At 45.8% G+C, this 24,573-nt stretch overlaps 1 protein-coding gene across 1 annotated transcript in view; it reads right to left on the bottom strand.

The window, feature by feature from the left end:
- Nucleotides 1–24,573, bottom strand: part of col24a1 (collagen type XXIV alpha 1) — a 317,299-nt gene that overhangs the window by 15,012 nt on the left and 277,714 nt on the right. Inside the window, exons 47-53 of the mRNA XM_080195089.1 lie at nt 23,547–23,654; nt 19,385–19,492; nt 18,127–18,237; nt 16,733–16,786; nt 12,687–12,749; nt 12,123–12,176; nt 10,748–10,783 (exon numbers count right to left, since the gene is read on the bottom strand). Of these exons, the coding sequence (XP_080051215.1) occupies nt 10,748–10,783; nt 12,123–12,176; nt 12,687–12,749; nt 16,733–16,786; nt 18,127–18,237; nt 19,385–19,492; nt 23,547–23,654 (534 nt within the window). The remainder of the gene's footprint in view (nt 1–10,747; nt 10,784–12,122; nt 12,177–12,686; nt 12,750–16,732; nt 16,787–18,126; nt 18,238–19,384; nt 19,493–23,546; nt 23,655–24,573) is intronic.

The raw sequence follows: 24,573 nt of genomic DNA, 5'->3' as shown, positions 1-24,573 counted from the left end.
GACCTTCTGATGACCTCTATTCAGTTAGCCAGTATTTTATCCAGCTGTCAATTAGGGATTTTGCATTCCACTGGTTTCATTGCAGGTGGATAGTGAAAACGCACATTACCCGTCTCAACAACACCTCTTGTTGGGATCTTGCCCTGACAGGAACTCCTGTCACGCTACATTGGATTATTTACATATTGAAGTTTAAGAAATGACATGAATAATCATGTTGTAGCTGGATGAGAGTTTGGTTAGGCCGCATTTGGAGTATTGTGTACAATTCTGGTCGGCACGCTATTGGAAGGATGTTGATGATTGGAAAGGGTGGAGAAGAGATTTCCCAGGAAGTTGCCTGGTTTGGAGGATACGGACTATGGAGAAAGGTTGAACAAAGTTTGATGAGGACTTGTCTGTTGAGGTAGTATGGGCTGAGATTAGAAATAGGAGAGGAGAGGTCACCCTGTTGGGAGTCTTTTATAGACCTCCTAAAAGTTCTAGAGAGGTTGAGGAAAGGATTGCGGAGACGATCCTGGTTAGGAGTGAAAGTAATAGGGTAATTGTTATGGGGACTTTAACTTTACTAATATTGATTGGAATTGTTATAGCTCTAGCTCATTAGAGGGGTCAGTTTTTGCACAAAGTGTGCAGGAAGGTTTTTTGACTCAGTATGTAGATAGGTCAACTAGAGGTGAGGCTATATTGGATTTGGTGCTGGGAAATGAGCCAGACCTGGTGTTAGACTTGGAAGTTGGTGTGCATTTTGGTGATAGTGATCACAATTCGGTTACGTTCACCTTAGTGACGGATAGGGATAGGCATGAACCTCGGGTCAGTAGTTTTAGCTGGGGGAAGGGTAATTATGAGGCTATTAGGAGAGAATTAGGAAGCATAGGTTGGACTAGGAGACTACAGGGTCTGGGAACGTCCGAAATGTGGAGTTTTTTCAAGGAGCAGCTACTGCGAGTCCTTGATAGGTATGTCCCTGTCAGGCAAGGAGGAAATGGTCGAGCTAGGGAACCGTGGTGCACTAAAAAAGTTGATTCGCTGGTTAAAAAGAAAAAGAAGGCTTATGTCAGGATGAGACTTGAGGGCTCAGGTAGTGCACTGGAAAGCTTTAGATTGGCTAGGAGGGAGTTAAAGAGTGAGTTAAGAAGGGCTAAAAGAGGACATGAGAAGACTTTGGCTGATAGGATTAAGGAGAATCCTAAGGCGTTCTATAGATATGTTAAGAACAGAAGATTGGTTAGGGCAAGATTAGGGCCAGTTAGAGACAGAAGTGGGAAGTTATGTGTGGAACCGGAAGAGATTGGAGAGGCATTGAACCAATATTTCTCTTTGGTATTCACGCAGGGGGACATAAATGTAGCTGTGGAGAACACTGGGTTACAGGGTTGTAAACTGGACAGTATTGCAGTTGATAAGGAGGATGTGCTAGATATTCTTGAGGGTTTGAAAATAGATAAGTCCCCTGGGCCGGACGGGATTTACCCTAGGATTCTCTGGGAGGCAAGAGAGGCGATTGCAGAGCCTCTGGCTCTGATCTTCAGGTTGTCGTTGGTCACAGGTATAGTGCCAGAAGATTGGAGGATAGCGAATGTTGTCCCATTGTTTAAGAAGGGGAACAGAGACTTCCCCGGGAATTATAGACTGGTGAGTCTTACTTCTGTTGTGGGCAAGGTTTTAGAAAAAATTATTAGGGATAGGATTTATAGTTATTTAGAGAGTAATGAATTGATTGGAGATAGTCAGCATGGTTTTGTGGAGGGTAGGTCGTGCCTTACTAACCTTATTGAGTTTTTTGAGAAAGTGACCAAAGAGGTGGATGGGGGTAAGGCAGTTGACGTGGTGTATATGGACTTTAGTAAGGCATTTGATAAGGTTCACCATGGAAGGCTTCTGCAGAAAATGCAGATGTATGGGATTGAGGGTGATTTAGGTAATTGGATCAGGAATTGGCTAGCAGATAGGAGACAGAGGGTGGTGGTTGATGGTAAGTATTCGACATGGAGTTCAGTTACAAGTGGTGTGCCTCAGGGATCTGTTTTGGGGCCACTGCTGTTTGTAATTTTTATAAATGATCTGGATGAGGGTATAGTTGGGTGGATTAGTAAATTTGCTGATGACACCAAAGTCGGAGGTGTGGTAGATAGTGAGGAAGGGTGTCATAGTTTACAGAGAGACTTGGACAAGTTGCAGAGCTGGACCGAGAGGTGGCGGATGGAGTTTAATGCGGAAAAGTGTGAGGTAATTCACTTTGGCAGGAATAACAGATGTGTAGAGTATAGGGCTAACGGTAGGACTTTGAATAGTGTTGATGAACAGAGGGATCTAGGTGTATGTGTACATAGATCCCTGAAAGTTGGGAATCAAGTAGATAAGGTTGTTAGGAAGGCATACGGTGTCTTGGCGTTTATTGGTAGGGGGATTGAATTTAGGAGTCGCAGCGTCATGTTGCAACTGTACAAAACTCTGGTGCGGCCGCACTTGGAGTATTGTGTGCAGTTCTGGTCCCCACATTATAGGAAGGATGTGGAGGCTTTGGAGAGGGTGCAGAGGAGGTTTACCAGGATGTTGCCTGGTATGGAGGGGAGGTCCTATGAGGAGGGACTGAGGGATTTGAGGTTGTTTTTGTTAGAAAGAAGGCAGCTACGAGGGGACCTTATTGAAACATATAAGATGATTAGAGGTTTAGATAGGGTGGATAGTGATAGCCTTTTTCCTCGGATGGAGAAAGCTAGCACGAGGGGGCATGGCTTTAAATTAAGGGGGGGTAGTTATAGGACGGATGTCAGGGGCAGGTTCTTTACCCAGAGGGTGGTGAGGGATTGGAATGCCCTGCCTGCTGCAGTTGTAAATGCGCCTAGTTTGGGGGCGTTTAAGAGATCCGTGGATAGGTTTATGGACGAAAAGGGATTGGTTTAGGTTAGAGAGTCATTGCTTTTTAATTGGTCGGCGCAACATCGTGGGCCGAAGGGCCTGTTCTGCGCTGTAATGTTCTATGTTCTAGGTTCTAAACTTGGATTGTTTTCATTGGAGTGTCGGAAGATGAGGGGGGGGACCTGATAGAGGTTTACAAGACTATGACAGGCTTGGGTAGAGTGGATAGTCAGAGTCTTTTTTCCCAGGATCAAAGGATCAATTACTTGGGGGCAGAGGTTGAAAGTGAGAGGGGGAAAGTTTAAAAGAGAGTTAAGGGGCAAATTGTTCATGGGGAACGTGGTGAATGCTGGGAACGTGTTGCTGGAGGAGGTGGAAGAAGCAGATTCTATAACAAGGTTCAAGAGGCTTCTGGATAGATACAGGAATATGCAGGGAATAGAGGGATAGGGACTATGTAGAGGCAAAAAAATATTAGATTAGAGAGGCCTCTGTGTCAGCACGGACTTGGTGGGCCGAAGGGTCTGTTCCTGTGCTGTACTGCTCTTTGTTCTTTGAATATAACAAAACTTAGACACATGGAGGGATCGTTGTTTCTGGAATAATATCTTCAGGGTCTCAGACGAAATCCAACTCGCGCTTTGCAGGAAAGGACTGGTGTTCATGTGGCAGCTGGTCAGATTTCAAATGGTTTCAAGCTCTTTACAACAACAACTTGCATTTATATAGCACCTTTATGTCATAGAACACCGCAAAGTGCTTCGCAGGAGTGTTTATCAAGCAGAAGCTATCACAGACCAATGTAAGGAGCTCGTAAAAGACATGACAAAAAGCTTGGTCAAAGAGGGAGCCTTTAAGATGTTTCTTAAAGGATGAGAGCGAGGCGGAGAGGTTGAGGGAGGAAATCCCACAGTTCAGAGCCCAGCCCGTTTTAAGAACATAAGAACTAGGAGCAGGAGTCGGCCATCTGGCCCCTCGAGCCTGCTCCGCCATTCAATAAGATCATGGCTGGTATTTTCATGGACTCAGCTCCACTTACCCGCCCGCTCACCATAACCCTTAATTCCTTTACTGTTCAAACATTTATCTATCCTTGCCTTAAAAACATTCAATGAGGGAGCCTCAACTGCTTCACTGGGCAGGGAATTCCACAGATTCACATCCCTTTGTGTGAAGAAGTTCCTCCTCAACTCAGTCCTAAATCTGCTCCCCCTTATTTTGAGGCCATGCCCCCTAGTTCTAGTTTCACCCGCCAGTGGAAACAACCTCCCTGCTTCTATCTTGTCTATTCTCTTCATAATCTTACATGTTTCTATATGATCTCCCCTCATTCTTCTGAATTCCAATGAGTATAGCCCCAGTCTACTCAGTCTCTCCTCATAAGCCAACCCTCTCAACTCCGGAATCAACCTAGTGAATCTCCTCTGCACCCCCTCCAGTGCCAGTATATCCTTTCTCAAGTAAGGAGATCAAAACTGTACACAGTACTCCAGGTGTGGCCTCACCAGCACCTTATACAGCTGTAACATAACCTCGCTGTTTTTAAACTCCATCCCTCTAGCAATAAAGGACAAAATTCCATTTGCCTTCTTAATTACCTGCTGTACCTGCAAACCAACTCCTTGAGATTCCTGAACAAGGACACCCAGGTCCCTCTGCACAGCAGCACACTGTAATTTTTTACCATTTAAATAATAGTCCATTTTGCCGTTATTCCTACAAAAATGGATGACCTCACATTTACCAACATTGTACTCCATCTGCCAGACCCTTGTCCACTCACTTAGACTATCGATATCCCTTTGCAGACTTTCAGCATCCTCTGCACACTTTGCTCTTCCACCTATCTTAGTGTCATCTTAGTAGAATTTTGACACACTACACTGGGTCCCCAGCTCCAAATCATCGATGTAAATTGTAAACAATTGTAGTCCCAATATTGATCCCTGAGGCACACCACTCGTCACTGATCGCCCAACCCCAAAAACACCCATTTACCCCCATGCTTTGCGTTCTATTTGTTGATTAATCCTCTATCCATGTTAACACATTACCTGTAACACCGTGCACCTTCATCTTATGTAGCAGTCTTTGGTGCAGCACCTTGTCAAATGCCTTCTGGAAATCCAGATACACCACATCCACAGGTTCCCCTTTGTCCACTGCACATGTAATGTTCTCAAAGAATTCCACCAACTTAGTCAAACATGACCTTCCCTTCATGAATCCATGCGCGTCTTACCAATGGGACAATTTATATCCAGATGTCTGGCTATTTCTTCCTTGATGAAAGATTCAAGCATTTTCCCTATTACGGAAGTTAAGCTAACCGGCCTATAGTTAGCTACCTGCCTTCTGTCTACCTCCTTTTTTAAACAGTGGTGTCACATTTGTTGTTTTCCAATCTGTTGGAACCACCCCAGAGTCCAGTGAATTTTGGTAAATTACCACTAGTGGGTTTGCTATTTCTCCCACCATCTCTTTTAGTATCCTGGGATGCATTCCATCAGGACCTTTTGCCCCATTAACTTGCCCAACACTACCCCTTTCGTGATAATGGTAGTTTTGTTTTTATTCATTCGTGGGACATGGGCATCGCTGGCTGGACACATTTATTGCCATCCGTATTTGTCCTTGATTAACACAAATGAGTGGCTTGCTAGCATTTCAGAGGGCAGTTAGGAGTCAACTGCATTGCTGTGGTTCTGGAGCCACATATAGGCCAGACCGGGTAAGGACGGCAGATTTCCTTTCCTAAAGGACGTTAGTGAACCAGATGGGTTTTTCCGACAATCGACAATGGTTTCACGGTCACCAGGAGATTCTTAATTCCAGATATTTTTTACTGGATTCAAATTCCACCGTCTGCCGTAGCGGGATTTGAATCCCAGAACATTAGCTGGAGTTTCTGGATTACTGGTGTCGCGATAATACCACACGGCCATCGCCTCCCCTGAAGTTGAAGACTCAAGGGCAAGTAGAGTGATTAAAACGGTCGACGCTCAAGAGGCCAGAATTAAAGGTGCAAAGATCTCAGAGAGCTGTAGAAGATTAGGAAGGTCTGACAAGGTGAGGCCTTGGAAAGGGTTGGAGATAAGGCTGATGAGCTGACGTTGGGACGTGACTGTGGAGTTTACTGGACTGCAGAATCGAGAAGCTTTCAAGGCCCAACAGCCACGTCTGTGGGAGGGGGTGGAATAAGGAAGTAACTCCTTCCCTTAAGGCACAGAATCTGCTCATCTCGACCAAGCCAGGAAGTCTTGGCCTAGAGTTCTAAGTGCAGTGAATCATAAGACATAGGAGCAGAATTAGGCCACTCGGCCCATCGAGTCTGCTCTGCCATTCAATCATGGCTGATATTTTTCTCATTCCCATTCTCCTGCCTTTTCCCCATAACCCCTGACCCCCTTATTAATCAAGAACCTATCTATCTCTGTCTTAAAGACACTCTCTGACCTGGCCCTCCACAGCCTTCTGTGGCAAAGAGTTCCACAGATTCATCACTCTCTGGGTGAAGAAATTCCTCCTCATCTCTGTTTAAAAGGATCATCCCTATAGCCTGAGGTTGTGCCCTCTCCGGTTCTAGTTTTTCCTACTAGTGGAAACATCCTGTCCACGTCCACTCTATTCAGGCCTCGCAGTATCCTATATGTTTCAATAAGGTCCCCCCAACCCTTCTAAACTCCAACAAGTACAGACCCAGAGTCCTCAACCATTCCTCATATGACAAGCTCTTCATTCGAGGGATCATTCTTATGAATCTCCTCTGGACCCTTTCCAAGTGTTGGGGTTACCCTAACTCTTTCCAAGGCCAGCACATCCTTCACTAGATACTGGGCCCAAAACTGCTCACAATACTCCACATGGGGTCTGACCAGAGCCTTATATAGACTCAGGAGTACATCCCTGCTCTTGTATTCTAGCCCTTCTGACATGAATGCTAACATTGCATTTATCTTCCTAACCGCCGACTGAACCTGCCAGTTAACCTTAAGAGAATCTTGAACAATGACTCCCAAGTCCCTTTGTATTTCTGATTTTCTAAGCATTTCCCCATTTAGAAAATAGTTATGCCTACATTCCTCCTTCCACTTACACTTTTCCTCATTGTATTCCATCTGCCACTTTTGTCCACTCTCCCAACCTGTCTAAGTCCTTCTGCAGCCTCCCTGATTCCTTAATACTACCTGTCTCTCTACATATCACAGTAACATCTGCAGACTTAGCAACATTGGCTTCAGTTTGTCCCTCCAAATTGTTAATGTATATTGTGAAATGTTGTGGTCCCAGCACTGACCCCTGAGGCACAACACTAGTCACTGGCTGCCATCCTGAAAAAGACCCCTTTATCCCCACTTCTGCCAGTCAGCCAATCCTCTATCCGTGCCAGTTCCTGTTCGTCATGTCTGGGAGCTGGGTAGACTGCGGACACAAAATGTGGGAAACCTATCCTTTCATCAGAATAAATATTGTTAGTTTTGGGTTTTCTCAGATAAAGGGGACAACAAACTCTTCAAATCACCCATGAAAATGTCACTACACCATGAAATAAAAGCGGAATTAGTTTTTTCTGGTTACTGAGTGATATGGTGTAACTCCCCGCTCCCTCCCATTCTATGAGAGCAGATACCCTGAGTCACAATCAGCAATGTCACAGAAACATTAGAGCACTTACCAAAAATATTCTAAGTGCCCAATGAGTGTGAAAACAGGAGAGAATTGTGTTGATTTTTTTAGGGTGAGTTAATGGTCCAATCTTACCTCACTCTCAGCAAAAAAAAATTGCTCAACCTGTTTCCTGTCAGCAAGGGGGGGGGAGTTAAGCTCACTGAAAGCTGGCAGATCAGAGCAGAGGGCGCCATTGCACATGCACAGATCTCTATGTTCTGTGCAGCCTGTACAGGATTGTGAGAGAGATGGGCAGAGTGGATACGGAGCAACTGTTCTGTTTTAATTTAAAGAAGTATGGTTGCAATAAAGACACTAATTTGACCCCAAATGTTCTATTTGTATTGGAACGCAGGCAAAAACCATGCCACCATGAAGGATAGAACTACATTCTACACTTTCCACACTTTTATTGACAGAGATATATATTACAGACACGCAACTCCAAAGCCTACAGTTTGAACCTGCTCCTGTTACTGCTCCAAAGTGCCGAGGGGACCTGAGTCACCCAAATACAATTAAACAGTAAATGAATAAATGATACCATTATAATCACTTTGAAGGTAACTCAGACCAGCTTGAAGTTATAAAGGGATTATTACCAATAATAAATAGATATAGACAAGAAAGGGTCTGGCAGAACTGAACACATGACCAGTCTCCACACCTCCTTGGCTCCAACTGAGGATTCTCCCCACCCAGGATATGTGCCCTAATATCTGATTGGCTGCGCTTTCCTTGCTGCCACTCTATAGGGTCTGGCCTGATCACGTGACCCTCAGGGATCGCCCTCTTAAAGGGGCCATGCTACCACTGCAATTCACACCCTTGAATATTGCTAAAGGGTGTGGCTCATCAGGATGTATGCAAGATTAGCAACAAGTCCACCTTTGCGGTAATATCCTCACGACATTCACGCAGCATTTAGACGAGTATTCGAAATGCCAGAGGATACAAGGCCATGGACCGAGTGCTGGAAAACGGGATGAGGATAGGTGCTCGATGGCCAGCACAGACAGGATGGACCGAAGGGTCTCGTGCTGTGCTGTAGAACTCTGTGGACTATCAGTTAACACTCAGTGGCACCTCATTTAGCTGCAGCTTCAGCTCAGCTTGATGTCGAAGTCTGGAGCCCGCAGGTTGGAATGGAAAGGAAGTTCTCCCCGTTGCTGACCTTGCCGTGCTCCTGTTTGGTAATTATCTCTGGAATATGCTGACTGAAACATGCCCCTGCCAGACTTAAAATACTCCAACCATACGTGGGGCATAAATCTTTGGTCTGAAGAAAGAAGTTTGTTCATGTTTGAGTGATTCACGACCTCTCTCCTGCAGGGGTCATCAATATATTATCAACAGATCAACATTTTTCATCCTGTAAGCATCAGGATTCCTCTGGGAGTGTCTGAGATCCCCATCTGCTTCTTATCATGTTCTGTAACGATAGCCTCTAACATCCTCAGCTCAAATACTGGGAAGTTAAGCTGCAGGAACGTAAAAAAAAACCCCATCAGAATCCCCCCCCCTTATTCTGTAGATAGAACTCCCCATCACAGGGAATGGGCAAATAGTATTGAGAAAGGGAAGCAGGATAGGCGCGTGAGGGGGAACGGAATGGAAAGATATTTTGATCGGGTGAATAGGGTGTGATGTAGGGTGGCAGGAGGCTCACGAGGAAAGAACAAAGTTGTTTTAAAAACCCATCTGGTCACCAACGGCCTTTCGGGAAGGAAATCTGCCGTCCTTACCCAGTCTGGCCTACATGTAACTCCATAAGAACATAAGAAATAGGAGCAGGAGTCGGCCATCTAGCCCTTCGAGCCTGCCCCGCCATTCAATAAGATCATGGCTGATCTGAAGTGGCTCAGTTCCACTTTCCCGCATTCTCCCCATAACCCTTAATTCCCTTGTCTATCAGAAACCTATCTACCCGTGACTTAAATATATTCAGCGAGGCAGCCTCCACCACTTCAACGGGCAGAGAATTCCAGAGATTCACCACCCTTTGAGTGAAGAAGTTCCTCCTCAACTCTGATCTAAACTGGTTCCCCCTTATCTTGAGGCTGTGCCCTCTAGTCCTGCTATCCTTTCTAAGCGGGAAGAATCTCCCTACCTCTACCCTATCCATCCCTTTCATTATCTTGTACGTCTCTATAAGATCCCCCCTCATCCTTCTAAACTCCAACGAGTACAGACCCAGTCTATTTAGTCTCTCTTCATAGTCCAACCCCCTCATCTCCGGTATCAGCCTGGTGAACCTGCTCTGCACTCCCTCCAAGGCCAATATATCCTTTCACAAATAAGGGGACCAAAACTGCACACAGTACTCCAGCTGCGGCCTCACCAGTGCCCTGTACAGTGTGACTCCAGAGCCACAGCAATGTGGTTGATATCTAACTGCCCTCTGAAATGACCTAGCAAGCCATTCAGTATTTAACATGGCCCACCACCACCGCAACTAATGACATGTAATCAATTCTGGTCCTGCCAATGACGCCACAGTCTGGTGAATTGATAATTTGTGGGATCTTGTTGTGCAATTTCACTGAGTGACCCAATGCCTCCAGCGCAGAAATAAGCCTTTCAGTCCAACTGCTCTGAGCTGACACTTCACTTTACCTCACTTTACCAACATAATATGTAGAATTACATTGGGTTTACACAATGGGAAATGGCCATTCGGCCCAACCAGCCCATGATGGTGCTCATACTCCACATAATCTTATCACCAACCTCCTTAAACTGGACCAAACATGTAGAATATTTCTACATTGACATTTGACACGGTGGTGCAGTGATTAGCACTGCTGCCTCACAGCGCCAGGGACTCGGGTTCAATTCACAATTTATTGTGGAGTTTGCACGTTCTCCCCATGTCTGCATGGGTTTCCTCCGGGTGCTCCGGTTTCCTCCCACAGTCCAAAGATGTAGGGATTAGGTGGATTGGCCATGCTAAATTACCCCTTAGTGTCCCAAGATATATAATGTTATGGATGATAGCGGGGTAAATGTGGAGCATAATGAGGATTGGGCGGGGGGTGGGCCTGGGTAAGATGCTCTGTGTACCGTTAATGCAGGCATGATGGGCTGAATGGCCTCCATCTGCACTGTAGGGATTCAGTGTTGATAATTAAACAATGTTATTGTAAGGTTTCTATATTTCTGTAAGTGTGTTGGTGAAGAGTAGATGGTATAACTGGTTGTTGAATGGTCTTACCATGGCACCTTGGATTCCTTTTACTCCTTTTGGACCCTGTGAATGAAAAGAAATATCAACTGATAAGTAATTAGTTAATGAGGGTTGGCAGTCTGAGATGCTTGACCTCTTAGTGGCTCAGATATTGGAGACTGATACACAGAAAGAGGCCATTTGATCCATCATGTCTATACTAGCTCTTTGGAAGAGCTATCCAGTTAATCCATATTGTCTGTTCTTCTGCTGTAACTCTGTGAAAATTTTGGCTTCAAGTTATTATTGAATCTGCTTCCACCGGCCTTTCAGGCAGCACATTCCAGATCACAACAACTCACTGCGTCAAATAAATTCCCCTCATCTCCCCCTCTGGTTCTTTTCCCGATTCTCTCCAGTCTGTGTCCCTCTGATTACTCACCCTCCTCTCACTGCAAACACTTTCTCCTGATTCACTCCATCAAAACTCTTCCTGATTTTGAGTTCCTCCATTAAGTCTCCTCTTAACCTTCTCACATCCAAGGAGAACAATCCCAGTTGACAGAGAGATCATCAAAACACCTTGTGTAACATCTCTTGTTCTTTTATCAAAGACCTCATTTTAAAGTCAGCGGGGAGATGCACGTTAAAAGCAAAGATGGGAAACATTTTAGCCTGACATCGATGAGCTTTTTCACATTCTCCAGGTTGGAGCTGTGGTGGTGAAAGAGATGGGGTTATTTGAAAAAACAATTGGATGTTTCATGACGGTGGGTGAGTGGAATCGGCTGCCATCGGTGGTGGTGGAGGCGAACTTGCTGGGATCTTTTAAGAGGCTTCTGAATGAGTACATGGGAATTAATGGGGTTGAGGGTTATAGATAGGTCTGGTAGGTAGGGATATGATCAGCACAATTTGTGGGCCAAAGGGCCTGTTTGTGCTGTAGTGTTCTATGTTCTATATTCTATGATCTGCCAAAGGGAGTGAGCTGAGGGAGGCCGGCTGGTCTTCCTCAGGTGGATTTGGATTGTAGTCAATACTGTCGATATTGGCAGGGCCAGGATGGCGAATAGGCCATTGGAAGTTATTCACTGTTTACTAAATCCTGGACATTCTCTCTTCCATATTCTTCCATTGGGAAAATGATACCAAAGTCTGAGGTCACGTTCCAACCAACTCAAGAACAGCTTCTTCTCTGCTACCATCAGACTTTTGAATGGACCTACCTCGCATTATGTTGATCTTTCTCTACACCCTCGCTATGACTGTAACACTACATTCTGCACTGTCTCAGTTCCTTCTCTATGAACAGTATGCTTTGTCTGTATAGCGCGCAAGAAACAATACTTTTCACTGTATGTTAATACATGTGACAATAATAAATCAAATCAAGTCAAATCAAATAAAGGATGCAGCTACTTACTGGCTTCCCAGTGGGCCCAATAATTCCAGTGGGTCCGAATGGTCCAGTGTTTCCCTTTTCATAAAAGAAATCATGAGAATGAGAACTCAGAAAAGAGCAGGAAAGATACAAGTAGGTTTACATTAACACTACAGTGAGGTTACTGTGAAAATCCCCTCGTCACCACACTCCAGTGTAGAGTCTGCACATTCTCCCCATGTCTGCGTTGGCTTTCCTTCGGGCGCACCGGTTTCCTCCCACAGTCCGAAAGACCAGCTGGTTAGGGTGCATTGGCCGTGCTAAATTCTCCCTCAGTGTACCCGAACAAGCCAGAGTGTGGCAGCTGGGGAATTTTCATTGCAGCGTTAATGCAAGCTTACTTGTGACTCAAATAATTAACTTTAAAGAAAGTGGGAATGTTCTGACTGTCTCTGTTTGGCATGTTGACACTGACAGGTGATGTTGTTGGGCACTGGCCTGGCACTGGTGACACAGTAATAAGATTAAAAAAAAACACTGAGTACTTTACCATTAACCATCCCAGCGAAAAACATTTCAAACTTTAACAGATAGGAGTTTACTCACAAACGATCCAATCGGACCTTTTGGACCTTGAATTCCTTTATAACCAATATCTCCAACTGGACCCTGCCAAAATCAAACACAACATTGACTTTCATTGGATACAGACTTTATTCTCTATTCAATATTCACTGTTCCCCTCTGATTATAACATGTTGCACTGAAACTGAACATTGTTAAAATTACTGACACCATCTCTCACTCTCAGATTTCCAATTTCCAATATCTTTATCTGAACTGTGGTAAACGTGCTTTGTGTTAGTTACAGGAGGGGGTGTTGGTTACTGGGATTGAAGGTTCAGATTAGCCTTTCCCTGCTGAACGATGATCACCCTCTCTCGTGCCCAGGTCAATCTATCTTTATCATCACCACCACGATCCCGATAATATCAGCCTCCCGCCAGCTCTGTGTCCCTGATACACCAGCCCAATACGGGGTGGCACGATGGCACAGTAGTTAACACTGCTGCCTCACAGCGCCTGGGATCCGAGTTCAATTCCTGCCTCGGTCACTATCTGTGCGGAATTTGCACATTCTCCCCATGTCGGCGTGGGTTTCCTCTGGACACTCCGGTTTCCTCCCACATGCCAAAGATGTGCGGGTAAGGTTGATTGGCCATGCTAAATTGACCCTTGCGTCGGGGGATTAGCAGGGTAAATATGTGGGGTTACGGTAAAAGGGCCTGGGTAGGATTGATGCTGGCCTTCATAGCGAGGGGGATTGAATATAAAAGTAGGGAGGTCTTGCTGCAGCTGTATAGGGCATTGGTGAGGCCGCAGCTGGAGTACTGTGTGCAGTTTTGGGCGCCGCACCTGCGCAAGGATATTTTGGCCCTGGAGGGAGTGCAGAGGAGGTTTACTAGGCTGATACCGGAGTTGAGGGGATTGAGCTATGAGGAGAGGCTGAATAAACTAGGCTTGTACTCGTTAGAGTTTAGAAGAATGAGGGGAGATCTCATTGAGACGTATAAGATGATGAATGGGATGGATAGGATAGAGGTGGAGAGACTCTTCCCGCTCAAAAAAGACAGTAGGACTAGGGGGCACAGCCTCAAGATAAAGGGGAGGCGGTTTAGAACGGAGTTGAGGAGGAACTTCTTCACTCAAAGGGTGGTGAATCTCTGGAATTCTCTGCCCGTTGAAGTGGTGGAGGCTGCCTCGCTAAATATTTTTAAGAAGCGGGTTGATGGGTTTTTGATAAGAGAAGGGATTAAGGGTTATGGGGAGAGGGCGGGAAAGTGGAACTGAGCCACGACAGATCAGCCATGATCTTATTGAATGGCGGGGCAGGCTCGAAGGGCTAGATGGCCTACTCCTGCTCCTATTTCTTATGTTCTTATGTTCTTATAGACTCGATGGGCCGAATAGCCTCCTTCTGTACTGCAGGGATTCTATTACACTTCCAATCCACTCAATTTGGCAGTGAAAGCGCAAGTTGTGGATAAGATTGGGACATTTAGTCACCCACTCAGAAACGAGGCATTGGGAGAGTGATGTTTCAGGTGAAGTCAGGTGAAGGAGCAGTGCTCCAAAAGCTCGTGATTTCAAATAACCTGTTAGCCCATAGCCTGGTGTTGTGAGACTTCTCATTTTGTCCAGCCCAGTCCAACACTGGCATCTCCATATCATAACCAGTCAACAGCAGGCATCAAATGGGCAGCTACACAGAACATTCTGGATTGGACATGCTGGGGGGGGCGGGTGGAGGAGAGGAAGGGGTTGAGCCAATTCCAATGGTGGTTGGCAGGGAGATAGGTCAAGATTGGTTTTGGAAGTCACTGCTCCTCCTCATCCATCAGAAAATGTCTCCAGACAATTTCCTTTAGAGCGGACGCCAATCAGAAGGACTGAAGGATGGGCCTGTCGAGTGACCAATGACAGCAGAGCATGTGGGAGGGAGTCATTGGTGGGACTTCACATGACAGAATGTTCAGGGATACATCCAATCAGAGTTAATGATCCAGCTGCATTGTGAAGTTGAGCTTGGGTTTATTGGCATACACTAGCGCCTCTGAACCGGGGCGGGGGAGGTCCGGGTTCAAGGAGCTCCCGGCTAGCTATTGACTCTATTGTACAAAAGCAGTGGTCAGGCTCAGACTTGAAAACTGCAATCAGAGGCAGCCATGATCTGCGGCACCCTGGATTTACAATATCATAGAATCCCCACCAGGCTATTCGGCCTGGTGAGTCTGCACTCTGACAGAATATTTCACCCAGGCCCTCTCCCTCTGCCCTATCCCTGTAACCCCACACATTTTCCATGTCTAATTCTCCCTAACCTACACATCGTGGGACACTAAGGGTTGATTTAGCGCGGCCATTCCAACTGACCTGCACATCTTTAGACAATGGGAGGAAACCGGAGCACCTGAAGGAAACACACACAGTCACGGGGAGATCATGCAAACTTCACGTGGTCACCCAAGGCCGGAATTGAACCCAGGTCCCTGGTGTTGTGAGGCAGCAATGCCAACTACTGTGCCACCCCTGTTTGATTTTATTCGTTCACAGGATGTTGGCTTCAGTGGCTAGGGCTGGCATTTACTGCCCATCCCTAATTGCCCTTGAGATGGTGGTTTGAACCGTTTGCCTGAATGTAAGTGAATTGCTTGCTGGGTCATTTCAGAGGGCAATTAGAGTCACCACACTGTCCTGGGTCTGGAGTCACATTAGGCCAGACTGGGTAAGGATAGAAACATAGAAAATAGGAGGCCATTCAGGCCTTCGAACCTACCGCACCATTTTGATCATGGCTGATGATCCAATTCAATAACCTGATCCCCCCCTTCCCCCCATACCCTTTGATCCCTTTAGCCCCGAGAACGATATCTAATTGCTTCTTGAAAATATACAATGTTTTGGCCTCAACTGCTTTCTGTGGTAGCGAATTCCACTCATTCACCACCCTCTGGGTGAAGAAATTTCTCCCCAACAATCCGAACTGCTTTAACCCATATCCTCAGACTGTGACTCCCTCACCATTGCGAACCTCCCTCCTGCATCTCCCCTATCGAGTACTGTTCGAATTTTATAGCTTTCGATGAGATCCACCCCTCTCATTCTTCCATAATTACCCTAACCAACTCAATCTCTCTTCGATGTCAGTATGGCAGACTTCCTTCCCCGAAGGTGAACAGGACAGGTATCTACGACAATACCATCACTACACGGTCAGCATTATTCATACCAAGTTTGACTTCATTAACTCCATTTAAATTGGTAGGAGCTGCCACATCAGAAATGCACACCTCTGGGTTTTAGCTCAGGAATATAACTCCTCTGATATTGTTTACACGCGATGTGACACAGTCGGTGTCACACGTTGAGCATTCCCTCCAGTACAGCCTCTGGCTAAGATCGAGTGTAGAAGTTTGATCCTTGATCAATGAGGTTACACTGAGGCTTCACTCGAATTTTTAAAAATACCACCCGGGCCTTTTGGCTCAGATGAAACTCAGTTCAAGCACAGGGGGTGTGGGGTGCGGGGTGTGGGGGTGGGGGTGGGGGGTCACGCCTGCTCCTATCAGCTTGGATCTTGTAGATTGAGCCCAAGACATGAAAAGTGGGGCCTGTCTTGTCAGCTTGGATCTGGAATGTCTCTCTTGTAGGGTCTTTGATCAGACCAATTTATTTTATTTGATTGGATATAAAACATGAACTGGATAATAGGTGCTGCTTTTCAAATAATGATGTGGAGTTGCCGGTGTTGGACTGGGGTGGGCACAGTAAGAAGTCTCACAACACCAGGTTAAAATCCGACAGGTTTATTTGGTAGCACGAGCTTGTGGAGCGCTGCCCCTTCATCAGGTGAGTGCAGGATTTGGTTCACAAAATTTTTAGTTTAGTGTATGTAAACAAACCCAAACTCAACTTCACAATGCAGCTTTTCAAATCCACCCGCCCCATACTCAGAAAAATAACCCCGTGACTCCGATCACTGCAGTTTCTCTCAGTGTTAACATTTGTTACAAGATCCTTTCTGAACAATGACACATTCACATCTAAAGCTCCCTCTCTGCTAAGTTACCTATTTGTTTGGATCTACATACTTTTGGACCATCAAAGCCTGGGAAACCCATCAATCCTTGATCACCAACATCCCCCTGAAAGAAAAAAATCAAACACAGGTGTTAGTGTAATTCAGAGGTTTTCCATTTTCTTCATGACCATTTCAACAAAGGCAGACAGTTTGACAAAGTACACTTGGAACAAAGTACTTGTTGAAAAGTGGGTAAGTCGAGGACGCGGATTTAATGATGATTGGCAAAAGAAACAGAGATGGTGAGAGGACAATCTTTCTTGTGCAGTGAGTGGTTAGGATTTGTGTTGCCTCGTGGAATGATAAACAGAGAACCAATGGCAGCCTTCAAAAGGGAACTGAATGAGTATTTAAAAGAGTTAAAATTGTAAAAGCAGCGAGACTGATGAACTTGATTGCTCCCTGTAAGAGTTGCCCAGACTTGATAAGTTGAATGGACTTAATCCTGCACTTAAAAATGTTAAAGTTTATTCATTAGTCACAAGTAGGCTTACATTAACACTGCAATGAAGTTACTGTGAAGTTACATTAACACTGCAATGAAGTTACTGTGAAATTCCCCTATTTCACAGGCACACTGTTCGGGTACACTGAGGGAGAATTTAGCACAGCCAATCCACTTAACCAGCACGTCTTTCAGGCTATGGGAGGAAACTGGAGGACCCGGGGGAATCCCATGCAGACACTGGGAGGACGCGCAGACTCCACACATGCAGTGACCCAAGCCAGGATTTGAATCCAGGTCCTCAGTACTGAAAGGCAGCAGTGCTAACCACCGCGCTGCCTCTATACTTCTGTATAATTGTGTGCACAATCCTTAAGGATTGCCCAGTGGTCTCCAGAACTTGGAGACTAATCTCCATGGTATCGCCATCAGCGAGTCAGAGAGAAAAATCATTGGGACATTAAGAAGAAACACTAGTATCATTTTTTGTTCAGTTTCTTGGAACCAATCTGGCTAATCGATTGTAAAAATATCACAGCTGACGGAGAAAAGGCTGTTTGACCCAGAGTCAATGATTATCCAATAACGTAGCAGAGAACCAATTCACTTTCCGATTGGCTGTGAGAAGGTGGCTCATAGCAAGGATGGACCAATGGTGAGACCGCGAGGAAGGGAAGGACAGGATAAAACCTCCAGGAATAATTCTGACCCAAGTTGGCAACACTGAATCACGTTGTGGAAATGAGTCTGTGTTAGTTACATAATGGCCGTCTCTAAGTTAAGAAGGTTATGGGTCCGTGTTCCACTCTAGATCTTTCCTGCAATCTCGGTGACACAGAGGGTGGAACTACAAAGATCAAAGAATTCCTTGGTGGTTTTCTTGAGACTCTGTCTTCCGTGAGTTTTTTTTACAGGATGCACACTGTGATAAAAATGATAAACTTTTGGATGATAATTACCCTTTGTCCTTTCGGACCAGGTTGTCCAATGATTCCTTGATCACCCTGCACTCCAGCGCGACCTCTTTGTTTCCCTCGGTAGCCAGGCTGACCTGGTAAACCTTTCTCCCCCTGTCGAGATACAAATAACTTCAGATGACAGGATGTAGAGAAGATACTGGAGAGGTGGAACATTGATCAGATCACACTTGGAGAACTGTGCACATCCCTAAACTCTGTGATACGAGAAGGATATGAAGAAGATGTAAAAAGGATTTAGAAAGATGATGGGAGAAGATGATGGGAAGGCGATGGCCTAGTGGTATTATCACTAGACTATTAATCCAGAAATTCAGCTGATATTTGGGATTTGAACCCAAGGACCTGGGTTTGAATCCTGCCACGGCAGATGGTGGAATTTGAATTCAATTAAAATAAAATCTGGAATTAAGAATCTACTGATGACCATGAAACCATTGTTGATTGTCTGTCTGCATCTCCCCCATCCCTCAAATATTCTCCTACACCGCGCGCGCATGCACACACACACACACACACACACACACACGTCCCCTGTATTTCTTGCCCAAAGCCTTAAATTCTGAGTCCATCAGCCAATCGGAAGCATTTGTCTTTATTTAAACCTGTCAGAATCTCGGACACCTCAAGCAAATCTGTCCTCAATCTCCTGAGCTCCAAGGAGAACAACCCCAGCTTCTCCAACACTAACATAGAACATAGAACACTACAGCACAAACAGGCCCTTCGGCCCACGAGTTGCACCGATCACATCAACACCTACCAACCTACAGACCTATCTATAACCTTCAATCTCATCAAACCCCATATACTCATCCAGAAGTCTTTTAAAAGACCCCAGCGAGTTCGCCTCCACCACCACTGACGGCAGCCGATTCCACTCACTCACCACCCTCTGAGTGAAAAACTTACCCCTAACATCACTTCTGTACTTTCCTCCCCGCACCTTAAATCTGTGTCCTCTCGTAGTGACCATTTCAACCCGGGGAAATAGCCTCTGAGAATCCACCCTATCTATTCCTCTCAACATTTCTAACCCTGTCACTAAGATCCCCTCATCCCTGGACCCTCTTCTGTACCCCTCGGGAGGACCGTCAGCAGAAAGTCCTGGTGGGTAACACCGAGGATAAGGAAGAGGACAGAATTGGAGGAAGTCGAGTCATCTCAGAGGGTTTATATCCTGAAAGTTTTGTTGCTCTCGAGGAGCACTGAAACGATAATGTTATTGAGACTGACTTACCTTTGCTCCGTGTCGTCCTCTTTCACCCACCACTCCAGGTTCTCCAGGAGCCCCCCGCAGTCCAGGACTACCGGCCAGTCCAACTAATCCAGGATTGCCTTGGTCTCCCTGCAGCAAGTACATTCACTGGTGAAACATTCGTCTGAATGAGGGAAGCGCTGAGTGTCCTAAAGAACAGAGTTAGACAGAGCGTGCACGCACTTCTGGAAAGGAAATATACCCCGGATAATAACTGAAACAATCTGGAGATGTTGGGTGATGTTCGGCCTCTCCCCCCAACACGGCAATAATCCAAACACAATAAAAACGTGACAGTTTGCATTCACTGCCTGCCTTTTCCAATTTAGACAAAAGGAGATTCTAGACTCCACCAGTGTCATTAAACAGAGCAACTTGAGTGAAAAGTTCCCTCGCTGCAGGAGGGAATCATTAATAAAGAATTCAACCACAGAATCAAAGAGAAACTATAACACCTAAATCATGGCCTGGATATTTTGCTCAGCAATGATGGGATGGCTGGAATTGGGAATTAAAGAGACAGATAGAAAAAAATAAAGAAAAATAAGAATTGTCTTTAATCAGTCTCCAAAACCATTTATTCTCAGGAGGAATGTGACTCCGGGCGATTTTCAGGGCCAAAGTGTTTATTTAGCCTTCATTATGATCATGGCTGATCATTCAACTCAATAGCATAATCCTACTTTCTCTCCATAACCTTTGATCCCATTTGCCCATGACCCCACATGTCTCGGTTTTGCCCTTGCACCCTCCATGTCAACTTATTCAGTATCCACCATTGACAGAATACAGAAACTATGTTAAGATTAAATAATATAAAGTTCTAAATATCTATTACAAACTTCAGTATATAAAAACATTCCAATTCGTGTAAACCCATTTAATACATTTAAATCATCTCAAGTTCTTAATCCCTTATAAAAAGACAATTGTATTCATCATCCTACATCAAAGACAATTAATCCTTTCATAACCTCTAAGCTGCCAATCAATCTGAATTTACAATCTCCTACGGTGATAATGGTAGCTTGTGGAAAGCAGTCAATCGTTAATAATAATGGAGCGGCAGCCTATCAGGTTATGTCAACTAACTATTGTAACTGTTTGAACAGATTTATTTCAACACTCACTGGCACAGGCAGCCTATTTCTTTAAAGGGTTGGGGATTTAAACAACTTGAAGTGATTTTTTTAACGCTCACTGCACAGACTGCCTTAATGTTTAATGGGCTGGGGATTTAAATAAGTTCATAGTCTGCCAGTTTTACAAACATCATCCACCCTGCAAGCACATATATGATTTCCCTAAAGACTCAATGGCCCTGCTAAGCTCAAAGCTCCCATGTTTGTGAGTCACATCGCACCCCTTTTTCCCTGGAGGGCAAAAATAGGATCTGTTGTAAATGGGGGATCCGAACGCCAGCTGTCATTTTGGAAGGGCTAAGGAATCCCCAGGACTCCATGAATATCCCAGTCAGAATGCCCTTGGTGTCAATAAAAGTTTAATCACAATCTGAGTGCCAATTGTGTGTGAAAGAATGCTATACATTGTCAAACCAGCAGAGGTCATGAAACCAGTGAGATTTGCACTGTGGAACTGGAGAGGACAAAGGATCCCGAGATTTGGCAAATTCTTCGTGGGGAATTGGTGCTGGATAATAAGTTTAGTCTTTATTGTTCAAAGTTTATCTTTTTTTATTAGTCACAAATAAAGCTCACATTATCACTGCAATGAAGTTACTGTGAAATTCCCCTAGTCACCACACTGCGGCACCTGTTTGGGTCGATACACCCTAACAGCACGTCTTTCAGACTGTGGGAGGAAACTGGAGCACCCGGAGGAAACCCATGCGGACACGGGGAGAATGTGCAAACTCCACACAGACAGTGACCCAAACCAGGAATCGAACTTGGGTCGCTGGGTGCTGTGAGGCAGTCCTGCTGTAAATAAGAGTGTATTCACCTTAGAATAGAATCATAAATCCCTACACTGCAGAAGGAGGCCATTCGGCCCTCCGAGTCTGCACCAACCACAATCTCACCCAGGCCCTATCCCCATAACCCCACATATTTACCTTCCTAATCCCCTGACACTAAAGGGCAATTTAGCATGGCCAATCCAGCACAAATTTGAACTGTGGGAGGAAACTGGAGCACCCGGAGGAAACCCATTCATACATGGGGAGAATGTGCAGACTCCACACAGATAGTAACCCAAGCTGGGAATCGAACCTGGTCCCTGGTGTTGCAAGGCAGCAGTGCTAACCCACTGTGCTACACTGCCACCTCCCGTGTTGAAGCATAGAGGGATGCAGGCACATGGATAGAGAATCGAATTCCTGCAGCGTGTGTTATGGTACGCCCCAGAGGTTTGTAATATGTGGACATAAAGGCTAAAGCTGCTGATGGTAATGGACACATCAAACAGCAACCTCTGAACAGCTGACAATGAACAATTAAACTCAAATGCCTAGAAGTGCTCACAGAGGGCGACACGGTGGCACAGTGGTTAGCACTGCTGCCTCAGTACCAGGGACCCGGGTTCAATTCCCGGCTTGGGTCACTGTCTGTGCCGTGTTTGCACATTCTCCCCATGTGTGCGTGGGTTTTCCTCCGGGTGCTCTGGTTTCCTCCCACACTCCAAAGATGTGCAGGTTAGGTTGACTGGCCGTGCTAAGTTGCCCCTTAGTGTCAGGGGATTAGCAAGGCAAATATGTGGGGTTACAGGCGTAGGGACTGGGTGGGATTGTGGTCGGTGCAGACTCAATGGGCCGAGGGCCTCCCTCTGCACTGTAGGGATTGGATGGTTCTAAGTTGCTTTCCGAGTTACACTTGCTCCACCGTTTCACAAAGATGACTTCTCTCTCTCTGCTTCACTGAGCTGCTTTGAACGTTGTGACACTTTAGCTTTTTCATGTTAAGTTGAAGTCTTCTCCATCATTCTTCCACCATTCGCAGCATCTCCAATGGTTACAGAATCACAGCTTAGCTGAAGCAAGCACCAAGTTGACCGGGACGGGAGCTTACCTCTGTAATGTTGCCGTGAGTTTGAGCTAAGCATCAGGTCAGTGAGTTAATCAGCCAGCACTCGGACATGCTGAGCGCCCTTTCAATCACATGGTCAGTAATAACTACTGACAGTCACCCTCTCTGACACTGAAAACGAAGAGTGGAGTGTCACTCCTTCAGCTTTTAATTATTGTGCTTGTGTATAATCTGTGCTCCACGTGACCTGGGAATGTTTGACATTGAATTAGATGCCTGAACTTGGAAATATCTGGGAATCTAACCCTGGAAAGTGTGAGGTGATGCACTTTGGAAGGACTAATTTGACAAGGAAGTATACCATGAAAGGTCTGACATTGGGAAGTTCCAGAGAACAAAGGGACCTTGGCGAGTTTGATCATAGATCCCTGAAGGCAGAAAGGCAGGTTAATAGGGTGGTGAGAAAGGCAGACTCACCTTTATTAATCGGGGAATCGATTACAAAAGCAGAGAGGTCATGATGGAGTTGTGTAGAACTTTGGTGAGGTCACAGCTGGAGCTCTGTGTGCAGTTCTGGTTTCCACATTATCGGAAGGATGTGATTGCACTGGAGGGGGTGCAGGGGAGATTCACCGGGATGCTGCCTGAGATGGAACATTTAAGTTATGAGGAGAGGTTGGGTAGACTTGGGTTGTTTTCATTGGAGCGGAGAAGACTGAGGGGTGACCTGATCGAGGTGTACAAGATTATGAGTGGCATGGACAGAGTGGATAAGGAGCAGCTGTTCCCCTGAGTTGAAGGGTCAGTTACAAGGGGACGCAGGTTAAAAGTGGGGAGTGGGAGGTTTAGGGAGGATCTGTGGAAAAATCTTTTTACTCAGAAGATGGTTTACTCAGGGACGCTCTGCCTGGGAGGGTGGTGGGGGTGGGATGCCTCACATCCTTTAAAAAGCACCTGGATAACATTCAGGACAGTGGGCCAAGTGCTGGCAGGTGGGATGAGGTGGGCAGGTCAGGGCCTTTCATGCCTCGATGCAGACTCGATGGGCCGAAGGGCCTCTCCTGTACTGTAGGATTCTGTAATTCTGATTCCTCCTTCGCTACAGCTCTCATCCTGTCTGGCACAACCCTACTGAGACGTGAAACCCAGAACATACTTACAGGCTGCCCAGGACGTCCAGGAGCTCCTGGTCTTCCAACATTCCCAGGCTTTCCTCTTAATCCTGGGTATCCGGCTACTCCTCTTTCACCTCTCGGTCCAGTAATTCCCTGGAAAACAAGTCAGGGAAATGGTGCCGATGACTGTTTTTGAGCCACGTGGGGTTTATCCTGCTGCTGTTGTTGGGTTATGGGCAGCGCTGAAATGTTACAATAATCCCACGGCCAGCCCGAGTCTCCTCAGGAAGTTACAGGGATCCTTCCTGCTCGAGGTGATGCCGACAGCATTCCCTCTTCTCCGTCACAGAGTGGGGGAAGGGTCAGTGATATAGCGACTCTGAGCTTTCTGGAACAGGGCACCTCACGGCCAGCCCCCAATCTCAGTCCTCAGCCCCACTTAAGTTTGAAACATTTTTCATAGAATCATCGAATCTCTACAGGGCAGAAGGAGGCCATTCAGCCCATCGAGTCTGTACCGACCACAATCCCACCCAGGCCCTATTCCCGTAACTCCACATATTTACCCTGCTAATCCCATGACACCAGGGTCAATTTTAGCCTGGTCAATCAACCTAACCCGCACATCTTTGGACTGTGGGATGAAACCGGAGCGCCCGGAGGAAACCCACGCAGATATGGGGAGAACGTGCAGACTCTACACAGGCCAGGGATCGAACCCAGATCCCTGGCGTTGTGAGGCAGCAGTGCTAACCACTGTGTCACTTTGCTGCAAGCAGTAACTTGCTGGAAATGTACTGCTGGCAATGGTTTTCTCATTTCCTTAATTATCTTTTGTTTTTATGTTCCCTGTGCCCCACATTTCACCTTCTGTTCCTTATTAGTTAGCGTTTTTAATTTTTTTCTTAATGTAGACACAACTGCTCAATAATTACTCATTCATTCTTATGATGAAGCTAGACCAAGCATTTATTGTCCAACCCTAATTGTCCCTTGAGAAGGTGGTGATGAGCTGCCTCCCTGACCCACTGCAGTCCCTGAGGTGTAGGTACACCCACACTGCTGTTAGGGA

This window comes from Carcharhinus amblyrhynchos, chromosome 9, assembly GCF_965287045.1.
Source record: "Carcharhinus amblyrhynchos chromosome 9, sCarAmb.v2.hapA, whole genome shotgun sequence".
In the NCBI taxonomy this organism is placed as follows: Eukaryota; Metazoa; Chordata; class Chondrichthyes; order Carcharhiniformes; family Carcharhinidae; genus Carcharhinus; species Carcharhinus amblyrhynchos.
The sequence above is the reverse complement of the archived record's forward strand: the minus strand, read 5'-3'. Positions and strand labels throughout refer to the sequence as shown.